Source organism: Callorhinus ursinus, unplaced genomic scaffold, assembly GCF_003265705.2.
Source record: "Callorhinus ursinus isolate GAN/ISIS: 27379988/994484 unplaced genomic scaffold, GSC_fseal_2.0 scaffold15, whole genome shotgun sequence".
In the NCBI taxonomy this organism is placed as follows: domain Eukaryota; kingdom Metazoa; phylum Chordata; class Mammalia; order Carnivora; family Otariidae; genus Callorhinus; species Callorhinus ursinus.
Window position 1 is genome coordinate 3,040,631 of NW_027397077.1, and position 23,989 is coordinate 3,064,619.

Below are 23,989 nucleotides of genomic sequence, written 5' to 3' on the forward strand. Positions count from 1 at the left end.
GGCCGAGAGTACCTGGATGTGGTGCTTTCTGGTGCTGATCTTGGAAGCCATGCAGGTGTAGAGTGTAAAGTGTGACTCCCCTCTTCCCCGGGGAGCAGGAATCCATCAGGGCTGTGGCTGAGGGCAGCGCTGAGTGTCGGGGAGTTAGATATGGCAGGGCCTGGCAGGTGCTTTGCTCTGTGGCTCTAACACCAGACCCCCAGGCGACCCTGACCCAGGGAGGAACTGCTGACACCAAGCCCAGGGAGGGCCTATGGGTGGGTGCAGCATCCCTGAGCCTTCTTCCCCCGAAGTTCCTGGCCTCCTGGAGGAAGGAGAAAAAAAAAAGATGGAGGAGACGAAAGGATCCCATGGGAGCCCTAAGCCACTTTGGTGGCCCCTTACCTCATTCCCAGATCCCAGGAGTTGTCCCCTCCCACCCCCCACCCCCCGGGCCTGCACTGAGCCACACAGCAGGTGGAAAGGCTGTACATTTGCTGCCCTGCCTCTTGCGTGTTTGCGTCCCTGGGTAAGTGACTCCATCTCACCGGGCCTCCTTTTCTTACCAGTAAACTGGAGATGGAACATTGCCGCTGCAATCTTCAGAGGCTACCGTGAGCGAAGGCTTGAAAGCTTCTAGCATAAGGTCTTTGCCTGACATTGAATTCCTTCCCTCCGTCTGGCCGTCTCCAGTATGATACCTGCCGAATGTCGTCACTGAAGTACAGTATGTCTCTATTCTGACCATGAACGTAACAGATGTTCTTGCCGGGCACCCGCTGTGCTGGGCAACACGAGGAGGATGAACTAAGTACAAAAACATGGACTCCTACCTCCGAGAAAAGCACAACCGTGCTGAGCAAGACATTGGCAAGTACAAACTCCCAACTAATGAGACTGATGTGCCTCAGTGCCGAGTATCAGGCATCCGAAGGACGACTGCCATTTAGAGGGAGAGCTTGGTGGGGCTGGAGGGCTTCTTGGAGGAAGTGGGCTCTGTGATAGACTGAAGTGCTGGTAGGATTTTCACAGAGAGGGGAGGTAGGTAGCACAGCTTCTTGTAGAGTGTTGTCTGGGAACAGTGGCATGAGCCAACAATTGGGCAGGAGTGCCCATGATGCCCCCTGAGGGCTTTGAGTGCCATTGGGATGGAGCTCTGAGGTCATGGGTTCAATGGAGGGAGAGACCTGGAGAGCTGAGGAGGACCAGGTGGGAAACTGGAGGTGCCATACCTCAGCAGGAGATCAAGGATTTTATTCTGAGGGACAAATCTGAAGGTACAGGTGTTAGAGCAAGGGCGTTACACAATGACGTATGGTGGGAGGGAGTGGGAAGGTAGAGGAGAAGAATCTAAAGCAATCAGGGTGAGTGACAGGGATGAACCAAAGTCTGGTCCAATATCCGGGCCTGGGTGACTGGAAGAGTCAAAGCATTTTGGAGATGGACGTGACCTTGGGCGATTTACTCTTATGTAGACATTTGAGAAACAGAACCCAACTCAAGGCCACCCAACTAGTTAGGGGCCGAGTCAGGAAATGAACTCATGTTAAAGGTTTAGTGCAAGGGGATGGGGAAGGAATTTGCCTCTGGGGTGATCAGGTTTGGGGCACACGGGGACGTATGAGCTGATGAATCCAGCAGGCTGCTGAAAATGTGGGTCTGGGGCCCAGGGAGGTATCAGCTAGGGTTTGGGGGGGTGGGCATTCTCATCATAGAACGGAGGACACGGTTAGAACCCCAAGGGGCAATGTGCTGAGACAAAAGGCCAGAAGTCCCAAGACTGAAGCTTGACGTCCAGGAACAGGATCCAGGAGAAAGGGCGGCCAGAGAGGTGGGATGTGGCCCAGACGTGAACGCAGTGATCAAGAGAAAAGGGGTTGGTTAGTGCTGTCTAGGGGCTTAGACACTTGGCTCCGATCTCCCCAGCCCCACTGAAGTAGATGGCTGCAAACTCTTTACCCCTTCTCCCACTGAGATGCGGAGTCTTTGCTTAAATGTGGGCAGGCTCTGTGATGAATGTGCCCAGAGACTAGAATGGAAGTGACGCCATGCGGCTTCCGGGCCCAAGTCTCCAGACACTGGCAGGTCCAACTTTCTGCTCTGAGAACACTCGCTCTTGGAACACAGCCACCGTGTTGTGAAAAAGGCCCCAGTCCTGTAGAATGGTCCAAGGGAGGAAGAATCAGAGCTCCTGGTCAAAGCATAGTATTGACTCTCCAGCTGTGTGATGCCACCACCTTGAAAGGAGAGTCCAGGTGAGGTGCCCAGAGAGGTACGCCATCCCTGATGAGTTCTCAGATTTGTGAGCAAAATAAAGACTGTTCCTAAGTTACTAAAGTGTGGGGTGGTTTGTTATGCAACAATATCCTGTCTCCTCGGTGCACTTGGGTCTCTTCTCCAAGGGCAAGGTGAACGGTGGGGGGCCCTTTGGAGCGTCCCTCTCCCCCCAGCCTCCCTTTGCTTCTGTTCTGGTGGTCGGTGACCCTCATGGGGCTTAGGGCTCCATGTCAGTCAATGGCAACGGTGGCCCAAGACCTCTAGGGGGGTATTGGGAGTGGCCACACAGAGAGGCTCATGGTGACTCAACAAGGACAGAACAGAACAGGCTCTGGTCTCTGAGCTACCCACTGGCAGCCCAAAGCCTGGCATCTGGTACCATAAACACATAGAAAAGACAAATGTCTGCTGAGCCCCTGCTGAGCCTGTCACAATGAACTGGGGCATCTGGGCCTCAGCCGAACCAGGGGACAAATAGCCCAATCATTTAAACAACTCGATGCCCATTTTTCTTTCCTGTACATTCGTTTATTTAAAAAAGTGTAGGAAATGAATAAAATGGTACCTAAAAAGTATCTACAACGAAATAAATTATTCCCAGTTACGCATTTCAGATCCACACAAACCGGTCCTCTAACATTGACCAAGGTTACATTCCCCAAGGACTTATATGCTTTCCCCCCCTCTGACTCTTCCTGAGACTTTTCCCCTCCTGTGCGAAGTGACTATAGCATTAAGCCCCATCCTGTATGAGCTGGGCTTCCCCACAAGCATTGTGGACGGGCGTGGAGGCAGCCCAGGGGTCCACAGACCCAGCGGCAGGGCACACAGTAGGCGTCAGCAAATGTGTCCAAGTGGTTTCCAGCGGCCCTGACGTATTTTACCTAAGTAGGGTCTGGGCTTTAAAGAGAAGAGTCAGAAGTATGTTGGGCTGGCACCTCCAGGAGGCATAGCTTCAGAAAACATGAAATTCGCCTGAGGTCTCAGGAAGGTAGCAACTGGGCCTGGAGTTTGGAGCTCTCGGTTAAAAGCAAATGGCCCCATGGGGCCCTTGTAAGTAAGGGCAGAACGTGTGACACCAGGCCAAGGGTGGCCTGCCACACTCCGTGGCCGTGGGATGCAGAGCACTGAGGCCAGGTCTCCAGCAGTGGTTTTAAGTCATGATACAATGGCAGTTGGGGGGAGGAAGCCCCAGCCCTCCTCTGGCCCTTCATGGGAAGGGGGTCAAGAGTCCGAAGGTAACTGGGCAGGAGCCCGCCTTTTATAAGGGAAAGGTGCCAGGGGCTGCAGCCAGGGTGTCAGCCAAACAACAAACTCTTCCTTCTGGAAAGAGTTCAAGAGGCCTTGGAATACACACCATTTAGGAGATTGCAAAACTCCTTTTCAGGGAGGCAAAGTGGCACATGCAAGCAAGTCTAGGCAGTGCTTTTCCAAGGTGAATTCACTGAACACAGTGAAGGGCATTTATTTTTTAAAGGAGGTTTGGCCACAGAAACATTGACGTTTGGACCATGCCGACAAGACAGAAGAGGATCCCTCTCCTCCCAGAATTGATCAGGGCCCACAGAGGCAAACACTCCGCCTCGTGGGAGCTGGGCTGGTCATTTCTATAAATGAGGGATGTGGGCCGCGTATGAGAAAAAACTTTCGTGAAACACACACCAGCCTTGAGGCCCATCTTATCCTTTGATAAGAGACACATACGGGTCCTAAACTTTCCCTTTCATTATGAACAAAGCAACCCCCCGGGGGTGGGGAGGGGGCACTGATCAACAGCCACAGACGCTCAGCATCAGTGAGGGAGGCAAGAGGGAGTGGTGGGGACTGGGGTGAACTGGGGAACCAGGCACCCCACCCGCTTCCGCCAGGTGACAGTGTGAGCCCCAGCAACGGCCAGATCTCCTGATCTGGATTTTTATGCAAAAATTGTATAATTTTAAATGTTAGTAACAAATTCTTCCAAAAAGATTCTGCAGGCCAAACAAAACACACCTGCGGGCTGGGTTGTTTCCCAGTCTCTCTTGCAGCGGCAGGACGGTGTGATAGGCAGAATCATGGGTCCCCAAAGATGTCCATGTCCTGATCCCCCAGAACCTGAGGCTGTGTTAACTTACGTGGCAAAAGGGACTTTTCAGTGTGATTAAATTACAGATCTGGAGATGGGGAGATTTTCCTGGATTGTTTGAGTGAGTGGGCTTTATAAGCGAAAGGTCCATATAAGGCAGAGAAGGAAGGAGAGCATCAATGTCACGTGGCAGCACGGGCGACCCAGTGTGACCAGCCAACAGAGGCATGGAGTGTGAGCAGCCTCTAAAAGCTTGAAAAGGCAAGGAAACCGATTCTCCCCTCGAGCCTCCAGAAGGAGCATAGCTCTGCTGACTCCCCGATTTTAGCCCAGGGAGACCCACTTTGCCCTTCTGCTCTCCAGAACCCTAAGATAAGAAATCTATGTTGTGTTGAGCTGCCATGTTTGAGGTGATTGGTTACAGTAGCAACAAGGAGCTAAACACGTGGCCATTCTCTGGTGTATTTTTAGACATTGCTAGAGTTTGAAAATACTCTCTAGATTTCTCTTTAAATGCCGAAGTATTGCTGGAGCGGGGACAGCCACACAGCAATTCAAGGAAATTTTTCTTACTTCTAGGACTCAAGATAAATCTGTGCAGTGGGATAACCACACGCGGAGCAGGAGAACCAGGAAGTCGCTTATCAATGCCCTCAAACACACACACCCTGTTTTGGCTGGACAGACTGCAAATTATTCCCACCTTCCAGGGGACAGGCACATGTTTATCTAGTGGTCGGTAGAAGTCAAAACCCAGCCATCCAACCAGTTCGCATGAGTTGTCACCATGTCAGGTAAAAAGAGCTACGTGGTTATGCATTCGACTCCTTAAATATACAGGACCACCAAATAAATAATAATAATAATAATAATAAAAATAATAAGGCACATTATCATTTTCATCCGGTGGGCTCCAGCGGGAACAGGACCTTGGATGGGCTCCGAGGGATTGGAATTGTTGCCCTGAAGAGGTCCAAGTCCAAATCCAAATCCAAATCCAAATCCAAATCCAGAGCTTGTTGCAACCTTGTATGTCGTGACTCATAGCCCTCCCCTCTCATTATGGGCTGATTTACAACCCAACCCGAGTTTAGAAGGACATGAACTGTGACGATTGTATCCAGGTCAGAATTCATCACTTTCCAACATCCCATCATTGGAATGAATCCCCTTGGAAATCAGAGGTCGGTGGTGTCCTGAAAAACCTCCTGCTGTTCCTTCCATATAATTCCTCTTTAGGATTTCTGCTTGAGACCCCTAAAGGGTGTCTCAATGCCCTGTTTTAGGCAAAGTCTTTGGGATGGGTCCAAGTTACTCCCCAGGCTCCTCTGGCTCATGGGTGTCCAGCAAGGGAATGTCTGTGCTCCCGTTGTTGGGGTGGGAGAAGGTATATAGTTTGGTCTCAGACTCAGCAGGGAAGCCAGGGGATGGCTCATCTGTGGTCAACTTTGCAGTCGGGGCCCTGGAGCATATGGGGGGGGGGGGGGGGGGGCAGTCTCCTGTGGGGCCCTGGAAGGGCCGATAGGTGTCCACCTCTGGCTGCAGGAAGGAGCCGTTGGAATCCTGTAGCAGATGCCCATACACCATGGTGTCATCGATGACAGCATACACGTGGGAATCACTGTCCTTTCGTCCCTTCTGACACTTTTTTGGCTGCATCGGCATCTGGGTGTTGATGTTGCCATTGTAGATGCCTACAGGTGGGCCTTTGTTTTTCTTCTTTTTCCTACTGAAAGAAGGGGAACAAGACAGAGTCAGGAAAAGCAGGATCCTAGCTGTGCTCCATTGGCATAGCCCTACAGGAACTGGGGCACTTCGGGGTTCTCGCACGTCTCCCCCAAGGCCCTCAAATCCCTTAGCCCTTGGAACTGAAACTACTGTCCTTTGGGAGCATTTAGAAGGGACTAGCTCTGTCTCCAGTCTTCACAGTGGATGCAGGGTATCCAGGGGTGGGAACAGCTGATAACCAGCCCCTCTTTCCTATGAGAAAGGGTGCTGCCCCAGCCCGACCACATCCGGTGTGGTCGTGCCCCTGCCAACGCTCTAGGATGCAGTCTTTCCCATAGCTAATGCTTCATCCCTCTTTTGCATGGGTAGAAGCTCTGACCATCTGGATTCTAAGTGATGTAACAGAGGAGACTCGGGATGCGAGGCTGTATCTTAGTTTTTAGCTGGAGTTGGGGACAGTGGGACTCAGTATTAGCAGAGGTATCCAGTCCCTTCACGCAGTAGCCTGCATAAGGGGAACATCCTGCATAAAGGGACAGAGCTCAAAAGAAGACAGCATTCAGGCTGGGGCATGCCAGAGCTCCTCAATAACACCATTAACCTTTGCTTTGTAATGTTCTTTGGTAGTTGGGTGTGGATGGGTATTAGCACTCTCCGCCACGGAAAACAAAGCTGCGCCCTCCATCTCCATGAGCCAAGAGCCTGGGATGCTGGCTTTTTAGCTGACCAGTGATTCAAATGGAGGACATTAGTTCAATTAACATAATGGACACTATAATGCACAGGCTGACTAATTGTGGACAGGCTTCCTGTCCTTTTCTGAGATAAAAATAATGCAGTACATTTAGCTTGTAACACTGAGTCTCTGGCTGCGGTGATGGGTTCCAAAGGCTCCTGCCTGAAGCCCTGAGATGGATGCCCCTCCTTTGTGCTCCATGGAGCCTTGATTCTCTCCACCACTGTTCTTCTCAGGCCAGAACCGGGGCAGTTTAGAGATGGAGGCAAGAGGTGGACCCTCCCCTTGCCTGGTTCCCTCCCAGTGAGGAAGAAGTGTGTGCTTAACACTGTTGCTTTCTGATCTGGGTGGCAGAGACTGCACCCCAGACAAGAAAGTTTCCTAGAGAAACCATAAAATAATTTGTTGAAAGAAGTCCTTTCCCGCTGTGTGGGGAAATTCCATTTCACGGAGAAAAGGCTTCTCCCTGGATCTGCCGCGGGCAGCCCCTTCCTCATCAGTGGAGACATTTCTAGACAGTCTCACTGTGGGTCGGGAATTTTGGTTGTTTGCTCACAGCCCCAGTTAATAATAAAAAAGAAAAAATTCTCTTTAGCTTGTTCCAAGGTTGAATCGCGCTAAGGAAAGCAATTTCCTTCTCCCTCACGGCTTTAATCAGAAATACGTGCAGAATTGATAAAATCTGCTGGCGTCCCTATTCTGTCTCAAAAGGTCAAGCCTCTGCCTTCATAAAACAGCAGCTCTCATCGTGAGGGGGTGGAAGGTGAGATGAGTCAGGTAACTGGGTCTTCCTTCCTTTCGCCCACAGGGCTCGCTTTTTGGTGCCTGTCTGGAGTCCAATAAAGAAGCGCAAAAAATTTAAGAAACCGGAGGAGAACCAGCTGGGGTGGCATGTGTTTGCTCTCCAAGTGACAGAGGACGCAGGCTCAGAGCCCTGGCCTGGGTTGGGGGTGGCGGTGGGGTCTGACGTGAGCATTTTCCTGCTAAGATCATCTCCGGATGACCACCGTCTGATGGGCAGGCAGTAAATGATTTCCAGGGGACTCCTGCTGAGACAGCCGCGTAAAAACCGCAGGCTAACACGTCACCAGCTGCGTCTTCTGTCCCCACCCCCACCCAAGCATAACTCACATCTGGCAATATTATTTAATACCCATCCCTGAGAGAGGGATGGGAAGAGAGAAAAGAAGTCAGTAATTAACGACAGCTCTGGTCTGTGTGATCTAAGGAGGCGTCAGATCGGAGGAAGACAGTTTGAGAAATTCCACCTACTTCTTTTTCACAAAGCAAATGATGAGTCCGAGGGCAAACAGCAGTAAGGCGCCACCTCCCACGACCACGATGATGATGACAGTCAGGTCTGTGAGCAGAGACACGAGGGAGAGGGATGAGGAGACATGGGGGTGGTCAGGCGGACGATGAACTGGGGCAGACAGTCTCCAGAGATGGCCGCCATCCCTCCCCTCCCTCCCCAGACACACATGCTGCTCCTCACATCAAGAGGAGCCAATTTCCCTTCTTCTTCACTCTTCTTGACTTGCCGGTGCTGGGGCCTTTTAGAGGCCTGGTAACTTCTTGTACTTTCTGTCTGAGGGGCAGCGAGTCAGTCAGTGTGTAAGAAGGTTGCCCATGCTGAGGCCACCATGCTGTGAGGAAGCCCAAGCCAACCACGTGGAGACTCTGTGAGGAAATGGACCCAGGAACCTGGCTGAAAGTACCAAGGCTGCAGATGACCCATCCCCGCCACCCTCTAGCTGTTTGAGGCATCCGGTGGCAGCCCCAGATATCTAAGAGCAGAGAAGTACCATGTGGCTGTGTCCTGTCCAAATTCCTGACCCATGGAATTGTGAGCAAACAAAATGGCTGTTGTCTAAGCTACTGAATCTTGGGGCTATTTGTTAGGTGGTGACAGAGAACTAAAACAAACTACAGGCCCTACCAGATCCCTTCCAAAGTCTACTCTGGGCCTACCGTGGGGTGTGTCCACCCAGGCACTACGCCTACATGGGAGAGAGGGGCAGAGGGCTGTAGGGGAAAGCAGGGAGGCAAAGTCAGAAGTGAGGGTGCTAAGGACAGGGTTGTTTCATATGTGCTGTCCTTTTTTTATAGTTGTACAAAGGACAAAGGAAATAAATCAGACAGGGAGCCCTGCACCAAACAGGGATTTAGAAGTTCTTGCTTGTTTGGGGCACCTGGGTGGCTCAGCTGTTAAGTGTCTGCCTTCGGCTTGGGTCATGGTCCCAGGGTCCTGGGATCGAGCCCCGCATCGGGCTCCCTGCTCAGCGGGGAGCCTGCTTCTCCCTCTCCTATTCTCCCTGCATGTGCTCCCTCTCTTGCTGTGTCTCTGTCAAATAAATAAATAAAATCTTAAAAAATGCCAGTGCCGGGAGCCTGGGTGGCTCAGTTGGTTGGGCGACTGCCTTCGGCTCAGGTCATGATCCTGGAGTCCCGGGATCGAGTCCTGCATCGGGCTCCCTGCTCGGCGGGGAGTCTGCTTCTCCCTCTGACCCTCCCCCCTCTCATGCGCTCTCTCTCTCTCTCTCTCATTCGCTCTCTCAAATAAATAAATAAATAAATAAAAATCTTTAAAAAAAAATGCCAGTGCCAAGTTCTGTGTCACACTTTCCAGGTCCCCGCATTTGAATTCCCAATGATACTTCTATGAGGTCGTTATTACCATTTACCCTCTAAGACGAGGAAGGTTAAGAGAGTGAAGAACCTTCCCCTATGCCAGAGAGAGAGTAATAGTAAATGACAGTGATAGATGGATGACAAAATTGCCCTAGTTCCCCACAACCATGTCTTAGACTATGTGACTCTGGAGCTCCTCCCACCAAGAGGTGGAGTCTATTTGTCCACCCCTTGAATTTGGCCAGGCCCAAAGAATTCTGTAGAAGGGATGTTATGAGTTCCTAACCCAAGCATCAAGAGACCTTGTATGCTTCTTCCAGACTCTCTTGGATCTCTCTGCCTCTGCCATGAGAACAAGGCCCAGGCTGGAGTGTCAGGGAGCGTGGGGAGGAGAGCCAAGGAACCCAGTTATCTCAGCTGATTGCGGCTGGGCCCAGACGTGTGAGAGTGCATGGCTAAGACCATCAGAGTCCTCTAGCTGCCTGCAGCTGCCCACAGGTGCATGAGTGAGTGAACCCAGATAAGCCCAGCTCAGACCAGAATTGCCTAGTCAAGATGTAAGCAATAATAAATGGCTGTCTTTAAGCCACTAAGTCCTGGGGTGGTTTGTTATAGAGCATTACTGATGCAAACGCTGACTCATGGACAGCCAGGACTCAAATCCATGTTTTCTGGATTTTTTTTTGCCTCCCAGGTTTGCCCCCTACCCTTCAGCTGCCAATTTGCTGTCCACACCCCGGCCCCCCCAAGACCTTGCAGGCCCTTACCCATAGTCCTTGGGGTAAGCAACACCCAGAAGAACAGGTCCAGCTGCTTGCCACTCACAGGGCTGCAGTTGGAGATGTTGACCCAGAAGCTGTGGTGGTGAAAGCTTGGCTTGGGAAGCACCTCGTCCTCCAGGCTGAAGATCTCCTCCACCTTGCTCCGCTGCTCCTGGATGATCATGAACGCACGCCCCGTCTGGCAGACAACGCCGGTCCGCTCCTTGAGGAAGGTCAGGCAGGCCACCTGGTTGCTGGGTACGCTGATGTTCCAGGACACTGAGGTGAGGGACGGCAGGCCCCGGTCCCAGTTAGGGCTCCTCAGGTAGACCTTGTTTTTTGTGTCTGGGGTCACTGTGAAAACACCTTCCTCTGCAGGAAAGGGGAGAGAATCCACACAAGATGTTTCACTGAATCAAAATGGACGTTAACCTGTCTAGGCCTTTCTAGAGTTTTCTGCGATGACAGAAAAGTTCTCCACGGGCTCACCCCATTTTATTACACTTTGCAGATTCTGCGAATTTTTAAGAATTGAGTGTTTGTGGCAACCCTGCATTGAGCAAGTCTGTGGCACCATTTTTCCAATAGCATTTGCCATTTTTTGTGTGTGTGTCTCTGTCACATTTTGGTGATTCTCCCAACATTTCAAATTTTTCATTATTGTATTTGTTATGGTGATCTGTGATCAGTGATTGCAACTTGCTGAAAGCTCAGATGAAGGTTAGCATTTTTTAGCAAGGAAGTTTTTTGTTTTGTTTTGTTTTGTTTTGTTTTTCTTACAAAGATTTTATTTTTAAGTAATCTCTACATCCAACATGGGGCTCGACCTTACAAGCCCGAGATCAAGAGTCGCATGCTCTACCAACAAAGGGAGCCACGCACTCTGGCAATAAAGAATTTAAAAATAAGGCATGTACATTGTTTTTTTTTTTTTTTTTGACACGGTGCTATTGCACACTTACTAGACTACAGTATGGTGTAAAGAGAACTTTTATATGCACCAGGAAACAAAAAAACTCATTTCACTTGTTTTATTGTGGTGGTCTGGAACCGAACCTGCAATAAAACCGAACTCTCCTGGATACCCATATCTGCACTGCCCAAGCACGTAGCCATCACCAGGTGTGTCTGTGGAAGACCCAAAATGTGCTCAAATGTGACGGAGGAGCTGAATTTTAAATTTTTTTTTTTTAAGAACAAAGCATTTTTTTAAAAAGATTTTATTTATTTATTTAATTGACACAGAGAGAGAGACAGCGAGAGAGGGAACACAAGCAGGGGGAGGGTCAGAGGGAGAAGCAGGCTTCCCTCGGAGCAGGGAGCCCGAGGCGGGGCTCGATCCCAGGACCCTGAGATCATGACCTGAGCTGAAGGCAGTCGCTTAACCAACTGAGCCACCCAGGCGCCCCTGAATTTTAAATTTTATTATTAATTTAAGTATAAATTGCCACACATGGCCAGTGACTGTTGGTTAGTACAAAGATTAGAGTCTCAGGTTACGTGCTCAGGTCTTTTGAACAAAACCAATCAACCAAACAACAACAAAAAAACCCAGGCTAGTTCACCAAACCACTGGTTATCTCTGAAAGCTTGCTTTCAGAAACACCCTCGACATAGCTGAGATTCACCTGACGGTCTGCTTCATGGTGGGACTGGTACAGATCAATTTCTGTTCCCAAGGTTAAACTGCTTCCATTTCTGGGAAAAATGGTAGAAATGCAAAGCTGAAGACCTCCGATAGACATGTCACCTGACCTTCAGGTGAGATGAAACTCTAATGTTCCACACTGAGGAGGGTATGTCTTGTTTTCCAAGACTCCCCAGAGGAGTTTCTTGGGGAGCTGTGGGGATATCAGGCAGCTTGGACTGACCTTAATCTTATGGCCAAAGATTCTTCTCCTTCCCCACTCAGGTCTCTGGGAACAAAGTACGAAGTAAACCTCAGATAAAAGTCTTGGTCAATTTTTAAACGGCCTCTGACTTTGAGCCACTTGTAATGGCGACTGTGACTTTGAAAACCAACCATGGAGAGCTCACCATTGGGAGGGATTCAGACCCTGCTCACTGCCCAGCACCCTGAAGATCAAACACTAGCCTTGCAGGAGGGGCTGAGCCCCTGTGCTGAGAACAGGACCCTGGTGCTCTGGAGACCCTCCCCAGTCCACCTTCCTCTGTGCACTCCACGCCATGTTCTAAATTGTCAAAGCTGACTCACAAAAATGTCTGAATAAGGATTTTTATGCTACCGCCTTAAACATCTGGGACTCAGGAATATTTGGTTAGCTCTCATTGAAGCCCCTGCCTGCTTCCAAAAAAGGCTTGAACCTGATTCTTTGTCCTGCTGCCTGCCAACTGTTACCTCCCATTGTCAGAGTCTTCTTTTTTTTAAGATTAAAAAAAATTTTTTTTAAAGATTTTATTTATTTATTTGAGAGAGAGAGAGAGAGAGAGAGAAACAGTATGAGAGGGGAGAGGGTCAGAGGGAGAAGCAGACTCCCCGCTGAGCCGGGAGCCTGATGTGGGACTCGATCCCAGGACTCCGGGATCATGACCTGAGGCGAAGGCAGTCGCTTCACCAACTGAGCCACCCAGGCGCCCCAAGATTTTTAAATTTTTTATTAGAGAGAGAGAGAGTACAAGCAGGGGGAGCGGCAGGTAGAGGGCGGGGGAGAAGCAGGCTCCCTGCTCAGCAGGGAGCCCAAGGTGGGACTCGATCCTAAGGACCCTGGGATCATGACCTGAACCGAAGGCAGACGCCTAACTGTCTGAGCCACCCAGGCGCCCTCAGAGTCTTATTTCTAACTCCCGGGATTTTCCACACTAGGTGAATGGTGGAATCCGGATCAGGACACATCTTTCAGATTTCTTGTGAGAAGACCAGCCCACTCAGCTCTCCCTACTCTTCAAGTTGACAACTTAATGAAGATGATCCCAGAAGCAAAATAAGAGGGATGCCCCGCCAAGAAAGGGGCAGGGAGATGGGGATACAGAGGGAGACCTCCTTACCTTTGAAGAATGGTATAAAGGACACGGTCAGGCCCTGCCTGGTGGCCTCTTGTCGGAAGCTGGGGGCAAATGTGCGGAGGGTCACTGAGATGTTCTGCTTCACCTGGATCTGCTCGATGGAGCCTCCAGGGCAGAAGAAGCCGAAGTAAAAGTCCTGGCCGGGGACGGCACTGGCCACCAGGTAGCTGAAGCTCGTGTTGCAGGCCTTCTCTTGCGTGTGCTGTTGCAGCTTCTGGGTGGGCACCAGTGCCAGGCTCAGCCTGTCCTTGGGCACCAGCAGCTTCCAGGAGAAGTCATGCAGCTGCACAGGCAGCTGGAGGATGTCCCCAGGCACCTGGAGGGAGTGGGACCTCCTGTGGCAGTACCGGTGGTCCGTGCAGCCTGGAAAAGAGGGGCTCGTGGTACCGGGCAGGGAGGGGACCGGCCCTGTGTCCTCCCCAGCTGGAGAGACCGCCCAGGCTTTCTTGCTTTTCCCTTTGGTCTCTCCTCTCCCACTCCGTCCCCCACTCTGGGCTCCCTGATGCTTCTTTTCCAGCTGCCCCTCTTGCTCTCTCACGTTCTTACTCCACCCTAAATTGGCAGACCGACTTCTGGGGGAGTACTTAGGGTTGAAATGTCCTCTTCCTGTGTGTCAGCCTCTCTTCTGTGGCTCTGAGTCTCAAATGCTCAGTATGGGCAGGGCGTAGGTTTTTCCTTCGCCCTGCTTCCCAGTGTCCCCAACTGTGGGGAAGTAGCTTGGTGCAGTGGTCAGAGCAGGCATGGAGCTGGGGAGGTATCTGCCACCTCCAAGTGGGCAGGCTGCCTCGCATCTTGTGGCCTCAGCTGTTGCATCTGTGGAAACCCTAAGAGCATCCACGTCGGAGGTCATGGTGGCCCAGCGGGGAGGGGACTAGGGGTTTTGCTGCCCTCCATTCATCAAACATTTAGTATGTGACTAATACATGTCCAGCACCCCCAGGGGCTAAAGGGACCAAAAAAAAATAGAACAGGCTGCAGTTCTTGACCTCAAGACTCTCAGGGTCAGGCAAGAGGAGTCAAGTGTGTGGTGAGCCCGGAGGCGGGGGTGAGGGGTGTTGGGGGGTAGGGAGGCTACACAGAGGAGAGGATCTCAGGAGAGATGCTGGAAGGCTGGGCAGAGGCGCAGGCATGAGCTTGGGAGTGCAATGCACTTCTGAAGGACGCCCGTTCTCACTGAGGCTCTGGTCCTAGAGGGGCACATCTCCACCTCACTGTCTGCTGCCTGCCCTTGCTCACCCCGCACGGCGGGAGACAGCTCTGATCATACGATTTACAGCCTACCCAGCGGACCCCACTAAGAAGATAGGGCAGGGCAGCGAGACCTGCCCATGGCCCCGGAGGATTGTGCTAACCAAGGGGGCGTACTTATGGTTTTCTCGGCGTTCATCCACAGGCGAGTCAGGTTATCACAAAGGAAGGAGATCTTGTGTTTGGAGCCGGACGTCAGGGTGAGGTTGGTGCTGCAGGTCCGAGACTCCAGGCACACAAAGCAGCCAGGGACAAACTTGCGGCTAAGCTTGATGGGCCGTGGCTCGATGGTGAGCGACATGGCTTGCTCGTTACTCAAGTCGACCAGGTAGATTTTGTCTGAAACCACGAAGAGAAAATAGGTCTGAAGCATGGATCAGCAGCCACCCTGTGAAGGGGCAAAAATTAGCATAAAAAGTCTCATGGCTGGGGAGCATTGGAAATATGTTTTATTATTATGAGAATATGCAAGCGGGTGCCTGGGCGGCTCAGTCAGTTAGGCATCTGCCTTCGGCTCAGGTCATGATCTCAGGGTCCTGGGATTGAGCCTCATGTCGGGAAGCTGAGGAAGTCTGCTTCTCCCTTTGCCCCTTCCCCCATTTGTGCTTGCTCTCTCACTGTCTCAAATAATAAAATCTTTTTTTTTTTTTTTAGATTTTATGTATTTATTTGAGAGAGAGAGAGAACAAGCAGGGGGAGGGAGAGGGAGAAGCAGGCTCCCCGCTGGGCAGGGAGCCTGACGCGGGGCTCGATCCTAGGACCCTGAAATCACGACCTGAGCTGAAGGCAGATGCTTAACTGAGCCACCCAGGTGCCCCTCAAATAATAAAAACTTAAAAAAAAAAAAAAAGAACATACAAGAACTCTAGGAGAAATTTAAAAGGAAAAATAATGGACTGAATTTCTACCACCCGTATTTAACCGCTTTTACTTCTTCAAATTCACTTTAGTCCTTGTTCGTATGCATGCATATTTTCAACTGCTTAAAAGTATAGTATATATATAATTTTATACTCAGCTTTTACTTTATTACTTTACACAGGTTTACTTATTTTTCCATACAGTTTTCATATTCACGAGTCTTTGAAAATATTCAGTAATTTAGTGGCTGCGTGATAGTTAACAAGTGAGATTTGCCATTGTTTATTCAAGTATTCTCCTGCTATGAATAGTAATTAGCAACAGTGTGGTATTAGCGTGGGGATAGAAGATTCATAGATATTACATTTCTTCATAGATATTATTATTATTCACCGATATATCCATCGATATTATAATTTAGTCTCTAATAAATGCTATATTTCAAATAAGTGAGGAAAAGACGAACCACTCCTGGCTCGGCTAGAACTCTCTCTCCCATTAGCGAAAGAATAAAATTAGGCTGGTATTTCAAAGCAAAGAGAATATCCTTATAAATGTGGAGTGCAAATTATAAAAGAAAAAAAATTTAGGTATCTGTCCGATAACAGGTACTGAAATGTTGAAGGACAAGGGACACATCGGGAGAAAATATTTGTAAGAAAGATGGATTGAGCGGTTCACAAAAAAGGGAAACTGAAATGTTCACATATTCAAAATATAAGGAGTTCTTAGTATCACTTGCAGTATCACTTGTCATCACAGAAAAGCAAATTAAAACAAAGTGTAGACGGTGAAGATGAAAGCCTGCACCCTTGGGACCCCAGAGGTGTAACTGGGGAATATAAGCCCATGTTTGTACCGCAGCTCTGGAACTGTGGCAAACCAGACACCAGGTAATACGGGAAGGGTTAAATACTCTGTGGAACATTCATGAACATTCAAAGCCTATGCTGTTCCTGTAATGCTCGTGGCCTCTGTGGCATATTATTTAGCAGTTAGAAAGAAAGAGGGAGATCTAGGGGTGGGGCCTGAGTGGCTCAGTCAGTTAAGTGTCTGCCTTCAGCTCAGGTCACGATCTTAGGATCCTGGGATCGAGCCCCACGACGGGCTTCCCTGCTCAGCAAGGAGCCTGCTTTTCCCTCTCCCTCTGCCCCTCCCCCCTACTTGTGTGCATGCGCATGCGCAAGGGCTCTCTCTCTCAAATAAATAAAATCTTAAAAAAAAAAAAGAGGGAGATCTAAATATACTGATCTAAGAACTTCCAAGATACAGTGTTGACTAAAACAGCAAGTGTAGAACAAATGTAGACTATGACACCATCCGATTATACGATCTCTGCATCAAATGTAATCACTCTTTTTATGTGTATATACTTATGTATGTAAATGAAGAGAAACAAGATCTGGAGAGAAATACAACAAATCCATAACTGTGGTTACCCCAGGAAAGGAGCCAAGAGCGGGGCGCCACACACTATTTGGAATACCTCTGCTTGTTGACTGAGCTTCTCTGGAGGGTGCTCTGACCAGACTGCTTCCTGTGGAACCCGCAACATCTTCATGTTCAACCTTTTCTCTTGGGTTGGTTGGATTCCCTCAAAGAGCCCGCCATTCACCAAACGGAGGAAACACACTTGGGGCTTCCCACGAAGGAAGTAGGCTGGGGCCTCGAGAGTCAGCACATCAACCTCATTCAAGCTCAAGCGGCCTGTGTTCAGCTTAGCGCCTTCACCTTCAGTGCAACTGGGATCTTTGGTTCAAAAACTTCCCCTTCCAGGGAAGGAACTCCTATCTTCTGTTGCCTGCGGGAGGAGCATCCCCGGGCTGCTTGGTGGATCTGCGGCTGGAGTGGCTTCTCCCACTTTTAGCCCTCGTTCTGAAGGTGACGTGTTGCCAATTCCTGCCTTTGAAAGATTCTTCTTGGTGTTTCCCACTGTGGGATTAGATTCTGCACTTTTTTTTTTTTTTAAAGATCTTATTTATTTATTTGAGAGAAAGAATGAGAGAGAGAAAGCACATGAGTGGGGGGAGGGTCAGAGGGAGAAGCAGACTCCCTGCTCAGCAGGGAGCCCGATGCGGGACTCGATCCCGGGACTCCAGGATCATGACCTGAGCCGAAGGCAGTGGCTTAACCAACTGAGCCATCCAGGCGCCCTAGATTCTGCATTTTTGGGTCTGCTGAATCAGTTAACCCTGTATGTCCATGCCGGGAAATGTTAGAATATTGTCTCCTGGGCGCCGGGGTGGCTCAGTTGGTTAAGCAACTGCCTTCGGCTCAGGTCATGATCCCGGAATCCCGGGATCGAGTCCAACATCGGGCTCCCTGCTCAGCAGTGAGTCTGCTTCTCCCTCGGACCCTCCCCCCTCTCATGCTCTATCTCATTCTCTCTCTCAAATAAATAAATAAAATCTTTAAAAAAAAAGAATATTGTCTCCTTTCCATTTATCATTTCCCTTGGAATTTATGCTTTTAGAAATGTTTTAAATGCCATTACAGTGTGGTTTAAGAAGGAAGCAAATGTCTCTTTAATGGGAAGCCCTTATTTTCCAATTAGTTGTCTGTTTTTCTCATCAGAAAGTGAACTTCAGGGATCTCCATAACCTGCTTATCTGGCACATAGTCAAGAGTCCATGATGTGTTGGGTTGTTAATCCTCATACATCCTGGAGAGGGAGTGTGCCAGTCAGCTCAGGCTAAATTATGCTACAGTAACAAATGGTCCCCCAAATCTGAAGGTTTAGAATAACCAAGATTCATTCTTCATTCACCTATTGCATGCATTGTGAGTTGGCTGTAGCACTGCGGCATGTCTTTTTATTTTTTTTTTTTTTTTTTAAGTTTTTTTTTATTTGAGAGAGAGAGCACGGGGGGGGGAGGGGGTGGGGGGGGGGGGGCAGAGGGAGAGGCAGGCTCCCTGCTGAGCGAGGAGCCTGACATGGGGCTCCTTTCCAGGACCCCGGGATCAGGACCTGAGCCAAAGGCAGACACTTAACCGACTGAGCCACCCAGGGGCCCCATGTCTTTTTAATTCTGAGATCCAGGCTGAAGGAGAAGGGTCTGTGACACATCAGTCTCCTGACAGAGTTTGAAAGGAGAACCACAGGATGGGTGCTGAAGCTTCTGCTTAGAAGGGGTGTACACTCACTTCCGCTCATATTTCATTGATAGAAGAAAACTCACATGGCCAACCCTGTAGCCAGTGGGGTAACGAATCTAATCCTCCCCCAAAAGGGATGGTGAAGATTTTGGAACAAATATACAATCCAGTGTAGTAGGCTTCCTCACCCCCATTTGACAGACAGGGAACCTAAGGCCAGGAGATGGTGGCGGGACTGGGATTCAAGTCCACATCTTCTGGATTACAAAGCCTGTGCTGTTTCTATAATGCTCGTGGCCTCTGTGGACCCCAGCTTCCTCTTCTCTAGCCGGTGGCTGTGCAGAGGAGACAGGAAACCGTGGGAACCCTGGGCCTGGCTTCCCGAAGCTCGTATAGGGATGATGCTCCCTCTGAAAAAAACCACCAAAAGCCATCTGATCCCAAGACGAGAGCAAAGTTGTCCCTTGATGTGCATTAGAAATGCACCGAATTTGTCAGACTTGCTTTAGTTCAAGGACAGTTCTTCAAATATTGATGGAGGACCTGCTTTTACTACCCACACTGTACTCCAGGGATGGTCTACAACCATAAATGGAACTTTCCTTTGGAAAGTTCAACGTTTAGATGTGTTTAAGGTAATACTGCTTTCATCATGTCGATTTTTATAAACTACAAATTTGAAGCTTAGAAAGGTAGTAACTTGTCCCAGGTCACACAGCTTGCTTGTAGCAGAGTCCGGCTCCCAAATCCGCTAACCACTGGCTATAGCTTCCCTTGACGTTTTGGTCATGAAATTTATATATAATGAAACGCAGAGATCTTAAGTGTTCAGTGTGATGGGTTTTGTCAACTTTATATATCCATTGTATCTATCACCCAGAGCAAGATCTAGAACATTCCTATTATCCCGGAAAGGTCCTTTGTGCCCCTTTCTCATCAATTCCCCTTGAATGGCCCCACGAAGGCCATGACTTTCTGATTTTTATCACTGCAGATTTCACCTGTTCTAGAACTTCCTATAAATGGAATCATATGGTATGTACTCTCCTGTCTGGCTTTTTCCCCTCAGGAAAATGTATTTAAGGCTCATCCATGTTGTTATGGATATCAGTTGCTTTTTCCTTGTCATCACGGAGTGGTGTTCCACGGGACGAATATCCCACATTCGTTTGTTCCTAGATTGATGGAGATTTAGGTTGTTTCCAATGATGAATAAAACTGCTGTATATATATTCTTTTATCGATCTTTGAGTAGATTACAGTTTCATTTCTCTAGGGTAATTACCTAGGAGGAAAATTTCTGCCAGATGATTCTCTCAAGTGATTGAGCCTTTGTACCCCCCTGCCAGCCGTGTGTCCGGGCTCCAGTGCCCCACATTCTCACCAACATTTGGTGTTGCCAGTCTTTCTCATTTTAGCTATTCTGGTGGGTGTCGAATGGTACTGTGGTTTTACGGTTCATATCTCCTTTGAAGGTCACTGTAGAACGATCAAGGGATGGTGATGAGACACCCCGCACTTGAGCCAAAACAGAGAGTGGAGTTTGTTGAGGAAAACAATCCTGATTCTGAGGCAAGGCTCCACGGGGAGCGTCAGGAGGACCCTGGCGTCCGTGTTCACACACCCCAGGTGTCTGGCTTTCCAGTTCTGCAGACACATCCCATTCATTAGTCATTTGATGTGGCTTCTTTCCACAGTTTTGGTTGGCTCTCAGGGTAGACACGGTAAATTCCCATGATGCCTAAGGCTTCAGCTGTCCAGGTAAGAGGAAAGTGTGCAGCCCTCACCTGTCACACGTGGGGTGGTTTAAAGGGAAATGTCACTATCTACATTCGTAAATCTATGGAAAGATAAGGCAGATTTTACTCAGTGTCTCCTGTGTGCTCTGACAAGTGGCCTTATCCTACCCTCACCAGGAGGAGGAGGAGGGGTAGGTGTGACAGTTACCAATTTACAGCTGAAAGAGACCTTGGAGAGGCTCCAAGTACTTGCTCAGGGCTAGGAACCTAACTGATGGTTTCCTACCACAAGAGAATCCCATATGCTTTCTACAGCACTGCACATGTTTCCTTCCTGTAATAAACACTTGAGCCAGAGATTTGAAAAGACATCCACCCCCGCAAAAAGACAACCTTTCACTATTTGCTACTTACTGACACTGGAAACCCTTGACAGAATTAGCTTATTGACTGAAGTTTCTGAAAGGCCCCTAATGATTTTTGTGGAATCTGTAGAGATTTCTTATTTATTTATTTAATTAATTAATTAATTAATTAATTAATTAATTAATATTTTTGAGAGAGAGAGAGTGTGTGTGTTCGAGTGGGGTGAGGAGGGGCAGAGGGAGAGAGAGGATTTTTTTTTTTTTAAAGATTTCATTTATTTATTTATTTGAGAGAGAGAGTGAGAGAGAGAAGGAGCAGGGGGAGAAGCAGAGGCAGAGGGAGAAGCAGACTCCCTGCCCAGCAGGGAGCCCGCTGTGGGACTCAATCCCAGGACCCCAGGATCACAACCTGAGCCGAAGGCAGATGCCCAACTGACTGAGCCACCCAGGCACCCCGAGAGAGACACTGAAGCACAGAGCCGGATACAGAGCTTGATCTAACTACACTGACATCATGACGTGAGCCGAAATCAAGAGTTGGATGCTTAACCGACTATGCCACCCAGGCGTCCCCGAGATTTCTTACTTTATTTATTTTTTAAAAAATTTTTATTTATTTATTTGACAGAGAGAGACACAGTGAGAGAGGGAACACAAGCGGGGGGGTGGGGGAGGAAGAAGCAGGCTTCCCGTGGAGCAGGGAGCCCGATGCGGGGCTCGATTCCAGGACTCTGGGATCATGACCTGAGCTAAAGGCAGATGCTTAATGACTGAGCCACCCAGGAGCCCCAGATTTCTTACTTTAAAATAAGAACAGGCTCCATGGGAATAAGTCAGAGGCTACAGTACATGTCGACTCTGCCAGGACAAACAAAAGACTCACAGAGCTTGAGTTACCCAACAAAAAACAAAAACAAAAACCAAGTGAACATTTCGTTAAGGGCTCCAGGTAGCTTCTGGGGGTCTACAGAAGCTGAAAAAGAAGCAATACGACTGCTTCCCCAACCAGCATTTACTCAGATTGGTTAACGGAAGCACACAGTATAACAAGCTGGAAACTCCTGTTCATCTACCTTGGTTGATAACCCAGAAGCCCATGGGTTTTGAAGATACTCGTCTGTCTGGTATTTTCAGAGCAAGTGAAAATACCTTCGAAAAGCTGGAGGAGGATGCAGAAAGCAGCAGGCTAGCGGTCCGCTCTGGCTAAACGGAACCATATATTTGGGCAGACTACTATTAATTTGTGTGATCAGTAGCCGCAGGGCCACTTGCAGAAATGATATAAAAAGAGGAACAGGCCGCAGGGGACGATAGAGACGTTGTTTCTCTACTGTGACTATCAGGATGAAACTCCAAGGGGGACAAAATTATTTTGTATAGTTCCAGGAAGTGATGGGACACTAATAACAGGTATGACAGGGTAGTACCGTTGACCCTTGAACAGTGAGGGGGTAGGGGTGCTGATCCCCTCCCACAGTTGAAAATATTCATATAACTTTTGCCTCCCCCCAAAATTTAGCTACTAATAGCCCACTGTTGACCAGAAGCCTTATCAATAACATAGTCGATTAACATATATTTTGTATGTCATGTGTATGACATACTGTTTCTTACAATAAAGTCAGCTAGAGAAAAGAAATTGTTATTAAGAAAATCATAAGGGGGGGGTGCCTGGGTGGCTTAGTCGGGTAAGGGGCTCCCCTGCTCAATGGGAAGCCTGCTTCTCTCTCTCCCTCTGCTCCTCCCCCTGCTCATGCTTGCTCTCTCTCTGTCAAATAAATAAAATCTTTAAAAAAAAGAAAAGAGGGATGCCTGGGTGGCTCAGTTGTTAAGTGTCTGCCTTCAGCTCAGGTCATGATCCCAGGGTCGGGGATCGAGCCCCACATCGGGCTCCCTGCTCAGCGGGAAGCCTGCTTCTCCCTCTCCCACTCCCCCTGCTTGTGTTCCCTCTCTTGCTGTGTCTCTCTGTCAAATAAAGAAATAAAAGCTTAAAAAAAAAAAAAGAAAAGAAAATCATAAGGAAAAGAAAATACTTTTAAGGTATTATATTGTATTTATTGGGAAAAAAAGTCTGTGTATAAGTGGCCCCATGCAGTTCAAACCGTGTTGTTCAAGGGTCAACTGTATTGTACTATCAAATAATAAAGAATAAAAAAGAGAGTGCAGAATAGAACACTGAAAAACAAGATCTGTTTGGTAGAGATGAACGTGAATCGAGCTCTCGAACCTGGCTGAGCTGCGTGCTTTGGACAGCATCAGTTGTCAGTGCTCACAAACACGGTCACAGCAGGCCAGATGGGTCACTCCTCAGGCCCAGGGCAGCGCTCGTTCCTCATCCCACGACATAGGATGTCTGTGGTCAAGTCATGGAAAGACACCCCTGGAGGACTCCTCCGGGTCTACTCCGGGTCTAGTTTGGGCCTGTCTGATATTCTTGAGCAAAGTAGAGAGAAGGTTGATAGTAGGGTTTTTGGGAGCAGACAATTAGGTTCAAGGTAACCCCTGACTGTGTCTCACCTTCAGAGATTGTTTTTATTTTGTTTTTTTCTGCAGTGTGGGCCCACTGTCGTCAGGTCCTGCTGTGGATGATGAGGGTGTTGGGCACTGGCTGGGGCTCTGATGGCTGCCTCCACCCTTGCCGGGGCTTTGGCTTTGCATGGTTGCTGTTGACAGCCAATCTCTAGGCTTGAGAAGGTCTCCTGCTCTTCTTTCTCATGCTCTTCCCCTCATCTGACTTCTTGGAACAGCCACTCTCCTGGGTGCCCCCACTGAGGCGTAGCCACCTGCCCCTTCTAATGGGCTGTGCCATTGGATGGTGCATCTGGTTCTTGAGCCACTTTGGGCAAGAGGCTGCCCCCTGAGATTAGGATAAGGATTTACAAAAGGCCTGAAATGTGCCAGAAACTGGTGGGTGTGGGAAGAGAGAGGAATAAGACAGATTCCTGATTGGGAGGAATTTGGCGGGACACAGACCTGCAGACGGATAAATACAACATGGTGTGTGATGAATGCAAACCCTGCCCCCAAGTGCGCTCTCGGAGTAGTGGCTTTGGTTTGGGCAGTTGTTCCTCTGCTGGGGGCAAAGGGGTAAGCGAGGGGCAAGAGGCCCTCCCTGCTCAGGGAGGCACAGCAGGAGGGAGGCCTCCATGGGGAACCAGCTGCAGGAGTTTGCCTCCACACTCTTGGGGGAAGGAAGGGCAGAGGCTCCTACCTGAGGGACTCAGTCTCTTGAAGCACCTCCCCCCCCCACTCCAAAGCATCTTCTTTCTCATTTCCAAGGCCAAGAAAGAGCAGAAACAGGACACAGAGCCTCTGACTGTGGCAATGAGGGGCATCAACCATCCGGGCCTCCCAGGTAGGTTGGAAAGCGCCAGACTCTGCCAAGAGTCTCCCCCTGGAATCCCTGTCAGCCTGCTGTGCATTCCCTGCCTTGAAGTCCCATACCACACCAGTGAAACTCCTGGGGAGTGATCCCCTGC

The 23,989-nt window shown here is 49.2% G+C and overlaps 1 protein-coding gene across 5 annotated transcripts in view; it reads right to left on the bottom strand.

Annotated features, from left to right (window-relative positions):
- Positions 1–2,779: 2,779 nt before the first annotated feature.
- The window catches only part of CDCP1 (CUB domain containing protein 1), a 58,725-nt gene continuing 37,515 nt past the window's right edge, over positions 2,780–23,989 (bottom strand). The window contains exons 5-10 of one of the 5 annotated variants that reach the window (XM_073901749.1): positions 14,567–14,788; positions 13,184–13,564; positions 10,242–10,549; positions 8,281–8,465; positions 8,058–8,145; positions 5,800–6,047 (exon numbers count right to left, since the gene is read on the bottom strand). In XM_073901749.1, coding sequence (XP_073757850.1) covers positions 5,940–6,047; positions 8,058–8,145; positions 8,281–8,465; positions 10,242–10,549; positions 13,184–13,564; positions 14,567–14,788 — 1,292 coding nt within the window. In that variant the 3' untranslated portion in view covers positions 5,800–5,939. Of the gene's footprint in view, positions 6,051–8,057; positions 8,146–8,280; positions 8,466–10,183; positions 10,550–13,183; positions 13,565–14,566; positions 14,789–23,989 lie in introns of those variants that run through there. The other 4 variants (XM_073901750.1, XM_025885763.2, XM_073901748.1 and 1 more) reach the window with 4 other exon arrangements.